Here is a 13,516-nt window from a genome sequence, read left to right on the forward strand (position 1 = left end):
AACCCACTTATTATTACACTCTCCTCCATGTCTTACACTCACATATACATACACCTATACATGTATATTGAATCTAGTCATTTATGCATCCAAATACATTACAACATTCAAAATCCACACCACCAACCTTTTACTAACCAATGGCCACCTCTCCACCACTCAACTCAACCAATTAACAAGTCTCTAACACCCCACAACCCTCTAATTTTCGTGCTCCCTCCCCTCTACACTCTCACTTTTCATTTCAAACACACACATAACTCCAAAAACTCTCTCCAACTCTCTCTAATTTTCTGCACTTTTTTTTCTCTTTATCGGTTCAAACAAGCCAACAAGGAGCTCAAATCTAACTAATCTAATGTAATAATAAGTTCCATTGATCATCCAACAACTAGTATCATGTATGGTGGAAAAATGGGGTTGATTCGGAGGCAACAAGGTCACAAAATCAGCCTCCTAAAGAGGCTGATCGGCAACAGCAAAAAGGGGCAGCAAACAGCCCCTATCTCCTAACTTTCTTTTGATTCTTGATCATCAATGGGTACCCAACATGTTCTTGTTTGTTCATCATCCTTTCTTTCATCTTGTAGCTTATTTTCTCTTCTTTTCAAGCTTTTTACAGCCAATAAACAACTTCAACGGCAACCAATAAAATGGAGACCCAACAACACTCTTAATCTTCTTGTTTTGATCTTCAAAGGTTGATAACTTGTAATCTTTTGATTATCACTCTCTTTATCTTTCATTTTTATCACTAAAAACACATACATCTTCACATGCATCAATATTTAAAAGATTGATCTAGAAGAAATAATTATGAATGCAAGAGATAATAATGGATTTAGTGTATGCATGATAAGATTTGCATTAATTTAGGTTTATTTTGATTTGGGATTTGAGATGGATGTTTGGATAATGATTGATGATTTAAAATTGATAATAAGAATCTGTAAACTTGATGATAAAATAATACAAAAAAAAGAGTGATAATCTTGTAAGTGATCAATTAAAGTGTTAATTAAGCAAGAAAGGTCATTGGTGGGTTGATATGATCAAGAACAAATCTGACAGAATCCATTTTCCGTCATAGAACGGGTAAACTGGGCATGTGAGGGCATTTTCAAGCAAAACTATAAAAATAAAAGTTGTAGACAAATGAGTTAAGATTAACCTCCAACCAGAATTACTCAAAAATATTGAACCAAACGAAAGATATGATTTTTCTACTGAAACTGGTCAAAACTGTAATTTGGTATGAATATTTTATAAACTTTAACAATTTTTATCTCCTAATCCATAAGGTTCCAGGAGGTCATACTTGGTGGAAAGTAATTTCAAAGTATAGTGAACTTAAAATAAAATCATGGGATTTTTCTAACAATCAGAACATCAAGATCTTTTATAAAACTTCTGATGTCGCAAGCATTGCCCATTCGGGATAGTTTGTGTTTGGATAATATTTAAGGACACCAAACATGATCTAAAAATTCAGCAAAAATTCACAAAAATACTAGATACATATAAGTCGCTATGTAAAAATTATGAAGGCCCAAATAATTCGTCTTGAGCCCAAAATAGTAGCCAACATTTCATAAAAATCTGTATTAAAAGCAGAAAATTTGAAAGCAAACTAACCATTTGTATAATGGGCTAAAAGATGCACTAAAGACCATAATGGGCTAACCCGGCCCAAATACTAAACCCATAGAACCATAAATCAGTAGGCCCACTTGGCCCAACAAACCATAAAGTCCAATAACCAAAATAACCCGTTAAGCACGTAACCCAAATAAGGTTAAGCCCAATAACTAAATTAAGCCCAAGTCACTTAAAAACCCATCACATTTTGGCCCGATTGATAATGGCCCATAACACTTAAACGAATTTCATGAGATAAGTGTAATCAAAATAAAACAAAGAGAATTAAGTGAGATAGGCATAAGTAATTATGTTAACCAAGCTATATATTGATATCACAAATGCCAATTCGCGCTAAAATCAGTTACACAACAAATGATGAATAAGGATAACATAACTTAAGATGGCATTTCTATATGATAACCTAATATATCAAGTGAAACCACAAATGAAGCCAAGTTACCAAAAATCTAACAACTTATAACTACACATGTAATGAAACTAACCTTTCTCACCATAAATCTCTACAACCAAAACGATGCGAATGTTAGCAATATACTTGGATCCCACAATTTATAGCAACATAATGAAAGTGGCATTTCTAGGTAATGGCTTAAGATAGAAACTAATATATATTAGTCCTCTCGTAGGGATAGTCTTAGCTTTGAAATATGGATGAGGACCATGATGGAATATATGATCAAGGAAGCAATAGATGGGAAGTACCCATTTTGGATAAATAGATATAATGCTTGGCATATCAAGGTGAGTCATAGCCCCCTTTCAAACTATTTTATGTGTTTAACTATCGGGGTGAAAAGCATGATATATAAATGAAATTGCTTTTATATACATATATATATAATGATTTTTGATAATATGATTATGAAATGAAATTATTTTGTATGTTCAATGTGATAAATGTTTTATGATGAGCTTGAGTTTTGTCAACCTGTTTTCTTTTGGTACACTACTATTTACTCCGAAAGTGGAGGCCTGTAGTTAGAGAGTTACGCAACTAGGTTTCTTCCACCCACCCATAAGTGTAACGGTGGAAGGTTGGTTGCCTTTGTGACGACCCTCACTTCCAGTCCGACCATAGTGGTGCTCTAGCTACCTTAAATTTGAATGGTCGTCTCCATGGCACGACCCTATTATTATTAATACGACAATTGATTGACAGCTTGTGCTATGAAATGAATTATATATATATATATTGTTGGACTTGATAAAATGGTAGTAGTAGTGGCTCAAGCATTTACTCATGAAAAAAAAATACTTGAGTTATGCCCTTGTGGCTAAATGAAATTGATATTATTATGTTGAATATTATGAATTGAACATACGGTTTGGGTATTGGACCCTATATGGAATCTTGAAAGTTGTTGAATTTGGTGATAATGGAATATTGATAACCGAATGATTTTGGGTATGATATACGATAAATCGATTGATATATTTTCTCTCATAATGATTTTGATAAATGAAAACTTTATAAGTTACCATGGATTCTTCCAAGTCTGGAAATGACATTATAGTATTTGGAAAGCTTGATGGTTTGATATGAGAATTTTGTCGGTCTTATGGTTTCGGAATTTCGAAATGTAACAATAATATACTTTCTAAGTGTTAAAATGGGCATGTACCAAGATTTATATAAAAACCTATGCACTCACCAACTATGTTTTCGTAGTTGACACTTTTTCTTCATGCTTTTCAGGAAATAAGCTTAAGCATTGAGGATTTATATGCTTCATGATTATTTGCATTTCACTTTGGAGTCAAAGATCAAACCTTGTGATAGGCAATGGAATCCGCCTTGATCATTGTAGTATACTACTTCATGTGCTTGTTATTTGTTTCGTGAACTTAATATTCAAGTACGGTGGACGCATTTGTACTTGGAAATTGGTTCACGTGCTTGTACATTAGTAAATTCTTTTATCAAATAAACCTATGGTGAATTTTATTTATAATCCTTTGTTTTGAATACTCGACTTTCTGTACATCTCATCGTTCCGCCTTAGTTAGGGTGTTACAAAATTGGAATAGTGAACGGGGTCGTAAATTTGGTGACGAGGTCGCAAATTCCCAATTTTGTTCTAGAAAACCCTAATCGTTTCTTTTGATTGGAAATGTGTTTTTAACATCAAATTGTACTTTTAGACCCACAAATATGATGGGAAAACAATACAAAAGTCGGAAACTCGATAACGGCCTTAAATCTTAAAGACTTATTTGAACAAAATTTACAAAAATTGTATAAAAATCCTTAAATCTCAAGATTTTGTTAACGAAATCATACGAAACTTTGACAAAAGTTGTAATATATGTTTCTAAACGTTTTGGACGTAAAAAGTTCGATACTTGGCGTGTGTAGTGTGTGTATTATAAGAAAAACCAAAAATATCACATGTGTATCTCCCGAACTTTATCCTTAATCTCCCTAAGCTCAATTCTACTCTCTCAACCAGTCATCTCTCAAATCAAACCTGTTCACAAACCTAATTCCATTAAGTACCTTAAAGTTCATACTAACGATTCATTTATACCTCAAAATCATGACAAACGAATGGGGAATAAGTCACAAATAAATCACTCATCATATTCCCCTACACTTAAACCTTTGCTTGTCCTCAAGTAATCTCTAAATCAATCTTAAATCATAGTTAGGAACTAGCTTTTGACAAATCAGAGCTACTAGACACATTTCTTACGCTAACATCTCTTTTTCTCCCCCACACTTACTTCGTTCACACCTTTATCGTTTATGCATATGTCTAATGCAATCACTAACAATTCAATTACCATGATTGATAGCTAGTATAGATTAAGGCCAACAACTCATAAGCAATCCTAGTAAATAATTATTATTAATGTGTTTTTGCTTTTCCCTTCTTGAAATTCTTCCATTCCATAGCTTGCACTAGTTCTACTAATCAATGATCTTATGACAATTACAATCTAGGATAAACATCTTTAAGATTTAAGACAACGGTGAATAGGTCTGCAGGCATTGCAACAAAGAGACATAACTTAACTTAGGTCAGGGTGTACATCATTCTATTTTTGGTGCCAAACTGTGTAAGTGATCAAGACAACGGTGACAGGTTGGTACAAACACAACTAGATAACTTAAAGCATATTACACCCTTTTTAGATATATCGCCTATCCAAAGATATTTTTACTATTATTAAGCATAACTTAGCCGATAGACCCCCAGATGGGTCACACTATCATCAAAAATCCTTACTAGATGCAATCTACTTCATGAAATTTAAGGATTTTTATAAATCATAAAGGTTCTAGCCCACACGGCCGTTATTAATTTATCTTAACCTAGGACTACAAATGAAATTGCTACAACTTCCTCTAATACGTACCATCAATCGTTTAAACTTAAGTCCAGTTTATCATGCATGAAACATTGCTTTATCACTTAGGGTATATTTATATAATGCTAAGGATTCAAGAGATGTAGCTTAAAACAGTATCTACAACAATATGCATCATTTCTGTCTAACAGTTAACTAGTCTCAAAACCATACTAAATTCCATTTCAAACTCTTTTCAAACTAAAAGTCTGAAATTTTTTCCTATTTTATGCAAATCTTCCCCCACACTTAAATGTTACAATGTCCTCGTTGTAATGAATAACTTATGTCATAAAGGAAAATGGGAAAAATTCAAAAGAAAAGAGTAACGAAACTTCCAGGGTTTCCTTGGCCGTATTCTTCCATGAAATCAAAAGCAATCCTCACTCGATAATTCTCAATGTCAAACACACTTAAACAGACATCAAGGCTGTTATATAGAACATAACATCATAATCATTAAACATAAAGCATTGCAAATGTTCGTTAATTGTCCTGTTACCCTGCATACTTGGGGGGGGGGGGGAGGTGTTTTGTTTGATTTTTGTGGTTGTTAAGAAAAGATAAAGGGAAAGGGATAAAAACCCTTTGTTGACCAGTCAAACCTGGCCGGCGCACGATAAGAAAAATAATAATTTTGTTTTTTTTCAAAATTCTAGAAAAATATTCGCCCCCCCCCCCAGGTACTTACCAGCGGCACTGGGCTTACTGCTAGCGGCGCTGGAACTTGACCAGCGGCGCTGGTACTTGACCAGCGGCGCTGGTTGATGCCCCACCGGCGCTGGTTACTCCAAATTAGCTTAAAAACTTACCTTTTACTTTCTTTCTGAGCTCCATGATCTCCCTTCATTCTCTAACCTATAATATTGATACAAAATACAATTCTCCTGTTCCTAAAAAGCTACGTTAGTACCTATCCTAAAAATTCTAATCTGTTTAAGTCATTTTGAAAGTGAACTCGTCCCGTGGGTCGACTTCCCTTTCTCCTACCTCTTGGTTATATACCTTAACTCTTTGTCCAATAACTATAAAACTATCTCCATTTTTAGCCCTTAATTCTACGTAACCTGAAGAATATACTCTAAGTAATAAGTATGGCCCTGACCATTTTGGTTTGAACTTAGGTGATTTAAGTTTGAACCTAGAATTGAAAAGTAACACTAAATCTTCCTCAAACCTTTTAGCCTTTATTCTCTTGTCATGCCAAGCTTTTGTCCTTTCTTTATACAACTTCAAATTTTCATAAGCCATCCACCTAGTTTCATCTAATTCGTGAAGCTGTAAAAGTCTCCTATCTCCTGCCTCAAACATATCAAGATCAAGGTTCTTAAGTGCCCAATAAGCCTTATGTTCTATCTCTAATGGCAAATGACAAGTTTTGCCATAAACTAACTTATATGTTGTTGTTCCTATCGGTGTCTTATATGTTGTCCTAAATGCCCAAAGTGCATCGTCTAACCTAAGTGCCCAATTTGTTGGGTTATCGGTAACCATCTTCTCTAAGATTCTCTTAAGTGCTCTATTTGTATTCTCTACTTGTCCACTAGTTTGAGGGTGGTAAGCTGTCGAAAATCTATGGTTAACTCCATATCTTTTAAGCACTTTCTCTAATTGAGCATTAGCAAAATGACTACCCCTATCACTAATTAAGGCTTTTGGCATACCAAACCTACTAACCAAATTCTTTAGGAAATTTATGATAGACTTGGCATCATTTGTAAAGCCTTGGCTTCAGCTCACTTTGACACGTAATCTACTGCTACTAGTATGTACTTATGAGATGGTGGAAACGGTCTCATAAAATCTATGCCCCAAACATCGAAAACTTCAAATACCTGTATGCCTTTCTGTGGCATCTCATCTCTCTTGGTTATTGATCCTTGTCGCTGACATGCATCACACAAGCTAACTAGAGTTTTGGCCTCTTAGAAGATTCCAGGCCAATAGAATCCTGCTTCAAAAACCTTCTTTGCTGTTGTTGTTGGTCTATAATGTCCTCCCCTGGGCCCTGAATGGCAGTCGTATAATATCCTCCTACTTTCACTTTCTGACACACATCTCCTAACCATACCATCTGCACAAATTCAAAACAAGTACGGTTCTTCCCAAATATAATGCTTAAGGTCCGAGAAGAACTTTTTTCTGTGGTAATAGTTAAATGCAGTGGCAACACTCCTGCAGCTAAGTAGTTTGCTATATTAGCAAACCATGGTGCATCGTCCTTATTTTCTACTTCTACTCTCATTAAATTTTCTTCTGGGAATGATGCTCCTATTTCCTCATGATCTACTTCCTCTTCATCTAAATTATCTAACCTACTGAGGTGATCTGCAACTAAATTCTATGCTCCCTTTTTATCCTTAGTTTCTAAATCAAATTCCTGAAGCAGTAACACCCATCTAATTAACCTCAGTTTTGCATCCTTCTTGTTAACTAAATATCTAATGGCTGCATGGTCTGTAAATATGGTAACTTTTTGCATGACTATGTAATTCCTAAATTTATCTAAGGCAAAAACTACTGCTAGCAACTCCTTTTCGGTGGTAGTGTGATTCCTTTGAGCTTCGTTCAGGGTCTTACTAGCATAGTAAATCGGCCTAAAGTGTTTGTCCATCCTTTGTCCTAAAACTGCTCCTACGGCATAATCGCTACCATCACACATGATTCCATAAGGTGATTCTTAAGTTTCTTAAAGGCTTTTACACAATCTTTATCAAAGTCAAACCTAACTTCTTTCTCTAAGAGTTTGGTCATTGGTCGGGCTATCTTGGAAAAATCCTTGATGAACCTCCTATAGAAACCTGTATGACGTAAAAAACTCCTAACTCCTTTCACATTAACGGGGACTGGTAACCTAGCCATAACGTCAATCTTAGCTCTATCTACTTCTATTCCTGCTTTGGAGACCTTATGTCCTAACACTATTCTTTCCTTAACCATGAAATGACATTTCTCCTAATTAAGAACCAAGTTGGTTTCTTCACATCTAGCCAACATCTTATCTAAATGCCTTAAACATGAGTCAAACGAATCTCCAAAAACTGAAAAATCGTCCATAAAAACTTCTACTGACTTCTCCAACATATCTTGAAAAATCTCAGTCATACAGCGCTGAAATGTTGCTGGTGCATTACATAATCCAAAGGGCATCTTCCTATAAGCATATGTTCAATAGGGGAAAGTAAAAGTTGTCTTTCCTTGGTCTTCAGTATGAATGGGAATCTGCAGATACCCTGAAAAACTGTCGAGAAAGCAAAAATACTCGTTCCCTGCTAGTCGCTCCAACATTTGGTCCATGAATGGTAATGGGTAATGGTCCTTCCTTGTGGCCTCATTAAGCTTCCTATAGTCTATGCACACTCTCCATCCTGTAATGGTCCTAGTTGCTATCAATTCGTCATTCTCATTAGCCAATACTGTTGTCATTCCTCCCTTCTTAGGAACGCAGTGAATATGGCTTACCCATTCGCTATCCGAAACGGGGTAAATTATCCCTGCATCTAACAGCTTAATTACCTCCTTCTTCACTACTTCTTTCATGTTTGGGTTAAGACGTCTCTATCTTTGCACTACTGGCTTCGAATTGGCCTCTAGGTGAATCCTATGGTTACAATACGATGAGTCTATACCCCTAATATCTGCTACTTTTCAAGCAAATGCTTTCTAATGAGATCTAAGTACCCTCATCAATGCATTCTTCACTTTCGTATTCAGTTTTGACGAGATAATGACCAGAAGTTGCGACTTCCCTTGCAGGTAGGCATACTCCAATCCTTGCGGTAACGGTTTCATTTCTAGATCTGTAGGCGGTTCTTCTAGCGAGGTTACTAGGTTATTGGGTGTTTGCACCAGGGCTCCATCAAATTTATCTTCTTCTAATTCTCCTAAATCCCAAGGGCGTTTTGGTGATCCTATTCCTAAGATTTCTTCTATCTCCTGATTTGCTTGGGTGTCTATTTCCACTATCTCTACTTCTTCGGAACATATTCCTATTTCATCTTTTCCTAGGTCCGGGTCTCCTTCCATGGTCAAACTCAGCTTCCTCCTACCATTTCCTATGGTAATCCTATGTTCTGCTACTTCTATTACGGCTTTGGCGGTATTTAAGAAAGGATTACCTAAGATTATTGGCACTTTCTTATCTTCAGGTATGTTCATGACCACGAATTCTGCCTGAAAATGCAGATCTCCTACTGTCATAATTATGTTGCCAGTCTTTCCTAAAGGACGTTGAAAGGTCTGGTCTGCTAACTTAATGGTCATCAAGGTCGTATTCAAAGCTTTATTACTTAACTGAATATAGATAGACCAAGGCATAAGGTTAATACTGGCTCCAAAGTCTGCTAAACAATCAGAAGTAATTTGGTTTCCTAACATGCAAGGTATGACAAAGCTGCCCGGATCTTCCAACTTTGGTGTGATGAACTCATCTCCTTCTTCCAGAATTCCCTTGACTTTCTCTATTCTGTGCACATTCTTCGACACCCTGTCTTCCTTTAGCATGTCCTTGATGTGCCTTGTATATCCTAGTGTTAACCAAAACCAATTCTGTAAACGACATCGTAACCATCGTGCCCCAGAGTGTATCCTTCAAAATTTCCGCTTTCTGCTCCACTCGATTCTTTCTCAGCTTTTGCGGATACGGAACTGCTCTGCTATAAGGTTTAGATTGCATTTGGGAATCTGATTTGGGCGGTACCAGCGGCGCTGGTGCTGAATCTGGGCGTACCAATGGCGCTGGTAGGGTCACCAACGGCGCTGTTGGCCTTTTCTAGACGGAGAGCGGTGCTGGCTTGATGACCAACGGCGCTAGGTGACTTTCTAGAGCCACTAGTGGCGCTGGGGTTGTTCCCAGCGGCGCTGGTTCCTTCAGTATAAGTTTCAGCGGCGTTGGAGCTGCTCCAGCGACGCTGGTTCTTCTGTCCAGCATTTGTCTCCTTGCTATTTTGCCTCACCGTCTCAGTTTCCTCTTCTTCCTCTGCTGGTTCTTCTTCATCATTCTCTTCTTCAGTCTCTAGAAGGTTCTTGGGCGATTTTGTTGCTTTCCCTGACCTGGTGGTGATTCCTTTCACCGTTTCAGCCTTTGGGAACAGCTGACCAAACATTAGATCCATCATTTTCGTGACCTTGCCAAATTCTTCCTTGAGTTCTCGAATGTTCCAGTTAGTTTCTTCATTCCTTTCCTTCGAGCTTTGTACTAGCGTGTCGAATTGCTTTTGCAAACTCTTCATATTTCCTTCAATTAACTTTGATTTCGACCAATCTTTGTCTAAATTTCTTTTTGCTATGTCATCTAGAGCTGCATAGCTGCTATTCGCGGTCTTGTAATTGAACGATCCTCCACTCATCAAATCCAAGTTCTTCCTTGTCTCGCTCGTTCCTCCACTATAGAAGAGTTGCACTAACTCTTCTCTGCTCCTTTCGCGACCGTAGCAAGCTCTCGACATATTCTTTAGTCTCTTCCATGCTTCACCCATCGTTTCGGATTCTGTTTGGGAATTATTCTCCACATCTAGTTCTCTGACTTTTCGCAGCTCGCGTGGGTAAAATCTGTTGCAAAACGCTTCTTTCAATTCCTCCCAAGTCTTGATTGAATTCGGATCTAGCTCTTCCAACCATGTTAATGCGATTCCTTGCAATGAATACCTAAACATTCCTAATCTAACTGTTTCTTTTGTACCTGTCCCGTAGTTGAAAAGTCGACATTCCTCTTTAAATCGTGATTGGTGATGGTACGGATCTTCATTTATCTCACCATCGAACTCCAGGCTCTGTACCATGCTGATGTGAGTAGACTTGGCTGAGAAAGGAACGCTCGCCTCAGGTACCTTAATGCCACATTAGGGGTTTCGGGGACTTTCCTACTTTTTTTTAGCATTGATTCTTCTACTTCACTATCCTTAGCCATCCTACCTATTCCTTATTGCTACTAATATTCTGAAATGGAAAACTAGAAAACTAACAGTAACTTATCGCTAACTATTCTAACCTTTCCTTTATTTCAAAGCTCTCCGGCAACGGCGCCAAAAACTTTGATGTGCGTTTTTATTAAACTACCTGATTTTTAAGTTTATAATTCAAGGTTTTACCTAATCTATCTTAAAACGTAACTAAGAGCAGTGTACTCTATCTGGTGTTAATATAGTCTAGGTAAGTCCAGGTTCGTTCGCAAGGAACTTAAACTAAGGGAATTAAAATACTTAAAATTAAGATTACAATTTTCTTTTGGGGGTTTCCTAGTCAACTAATTGCATATCAATTTAAAGACAATAATAAATGTAAAAACTGACATTCGTATGGTTTTGATTAACATGCTTAACAGTGGTTGTAGTTGAAGTTGTTGAACGACTCTTTTCATATTCAGATTCTCATTCGATTCACTTGAATTATTTAGCCTGATTGCCGTTCGACTGGTCAGACACTTTAGTGAGTTCTTGTTAAGGTCGCTCACTGAGCATTAAAAATTGAGCTTGTAACTATGACTGTAATCTTTTATGTAAGTCTTGATTCTTGTTAAAGTTTTAAGACATTGATTACCCTAACCATTTGGATCTAGTTTCCGTTCACCAGATCAGCTAGATTAACCTAATTAAACACATACTCGTTTGAACCAATTATTAATATTCAATCAAATGTCCAGTTATAGATCAAATGATTACACTAATTAAAGACTGACCAATGTTTCACAACCAGATTAAAATGACCCTAGAGCCGTTGATCAGTTCGACTCAACCAAATCAATAAAAATCAGTTTGTATATGAAAACCAATAACAATTCAGATTCAGATAAATATGGATCTGCGATTTAGCATAGAAACTGTTCAACAATCAACCATAATCAACAATCAAGTCATGTTTACATCACATCCAAACGAATGTCTAGTAAATTAGCTACTCATAGGCTGAGTAGCCATGAACAATCTGATAAAATAGAATAACATAAAATCTAGAGATAACGAAAAGAAAGAAAGAATATAGAACCGGGTGATTATAAATCACAAGGTTGGATTCCAAAAACTTGATGTGTTAAATCGAGTAATAAAATTTATAAAACATGAACTACTAGAAAACTGACTACAACACACTTACAGACAGTGAACCCGTTCGTATGCAGTATAGTTAACCGGTAAATCCGAGGTCGAACACAAGAACTTCGTAACGCGATTGTTAAAAATAAAGTGATTCAGAAAATGGGGGGTCTTGTGGCCGAGTTGCCACGTTGCAGTAGTTATAAGAAAAAGTTAGTAATCCTGTAGGATTAATCGCAGAGAGAAGTTTTTGTTGTATTTAAACAATAATTTAAAAGGACACTTGCTTGGATCAGCTCACATGCCAATTATCGGATCAAAACATTACTTGCATTTGTTGAACGACTCAAATGATAGACAAGACGAACTTCCGTTATACTTGACACTTTAATTGCTTCAAATATAGTTATCGCTTCCGCGTTTAATTTCTATTCAAAACAGTTAAGCATTAAGAACCTGAGTTGATTTTTTTACGATTTAACTAATAAAAGCTTTCTTCCGAATTGCTTATTCACCTAATCAGATTCCTCTATCATAAGTGTTTACACATTCAAAGTGAATTTTATTGTTTAAAATCTTTATCGTTAGTTTATTCCGAACTTCAACGACTTTAAGTTAATTATAGACTGATCAACCTTTTCATAAACCAATTGATAATGACATAGATTTCTTCGGAACTTCTATATACAATTATCAATCAATAAATATAAAATATTTAAACTCAAATTAATATGGATCTTCGATTAAATATAAAAATCTTGTTCAACAATTACAAGTAACATCAAAAAACCCTATGACATGTTTACTACCCAAACGGGTATTTAGAGATTAGCTACTCATGACAAGACAAATAAAACAAACAATCATCTAATAAATATAATTCATAATAATAATAATTGTATAGTAATAAGTCTTGCAATAAACAACTAATAATTATAATAAAAGAGTTGGGAAATCGAACGAAAAATTGTGACTGCTGTGATTATGAAGTCGAAACGATAACTCCAGGTGGACCTTCAAATTGTTGCTGCTTCTTCCGAAAAATCAAAGACAATTGTCTTATTCGGCACCTCAAATTAATTCCCCAGCACCTCCTTGTTGAGCTGCTAATAATAAACTATATATATAGTTTATTGATATTGATGATGTGCATGTGCTGCGTACAAAACGAAGGGGCCGTGCCGTCTTTTTTTTTTCTTCTGGGCCGGATGGACATAAGTGGGCCAGGCCCACTTAGCTTTCTCATTTGCTAGGCTGCTGGGCTTTGAACAAGGGCATAAGCCAATTCTATCTTTCTTTCTTCTGGGCTGGTCCATGAGGTGGGCTAAAGCCCACTTTTGCTTTCCTTTTCGGCAGAACATACGAACGAGCACCACTAATTATTTCCAATTCAATATAATTTTGTTCTTTGACTTTCTTGACCGCAAGTTACATGCTATCTTCATCCAAACAATCCGGAAATCATCCGTTAGCAC

The 13,516-nt window shown here is 36.3% G+C and overlaps 1 protein-coding gene across 1 annotated transcript; it reads right to left on the reverse strand.

The window, feature by feature from the left end:
- Window positions 1-5,949: 5,949 nt before the first annotated feature.
- On the reverse strand, window positions 5,950-6,675 carry LOC122601282. The gene has a single exon (XM_043774047.1). The coding sequence runs from the start codon at window positions 6,673-6,675 to the stop codon at window positions 5,950-5,952; it is 726 nt and encodes a 241-aa protein (XP_043629982.1).
- Window positions 6,676-13,516: the final 6,841 nt, after the last annotated feature.

Source organism: Erigeron canadensis, chromosome 5 (genome assembly GCF_010389155.1).
Source record: "Erigeron canadensis isolate Cc75 chromosome 5, C_canadensis_v1, whole genome shotgun sequence".
Lineage (NCBI taxonomy): Eukaryota > Viridiplantae > Streptophyta > Magnoliopsida > Asterales > Asteraceae > Erigeron > Erigeron canadensis.

Excerpts from the sequence above, each read along its gene's own strand:
- LOC122601282 (XM_043774047.1), bottom strand. The coding sequence starts at position 6,675 with ATGCCAAAAGCCTTAATTAGTGATAGGGGTAGTCATTTTGCTAATGCT.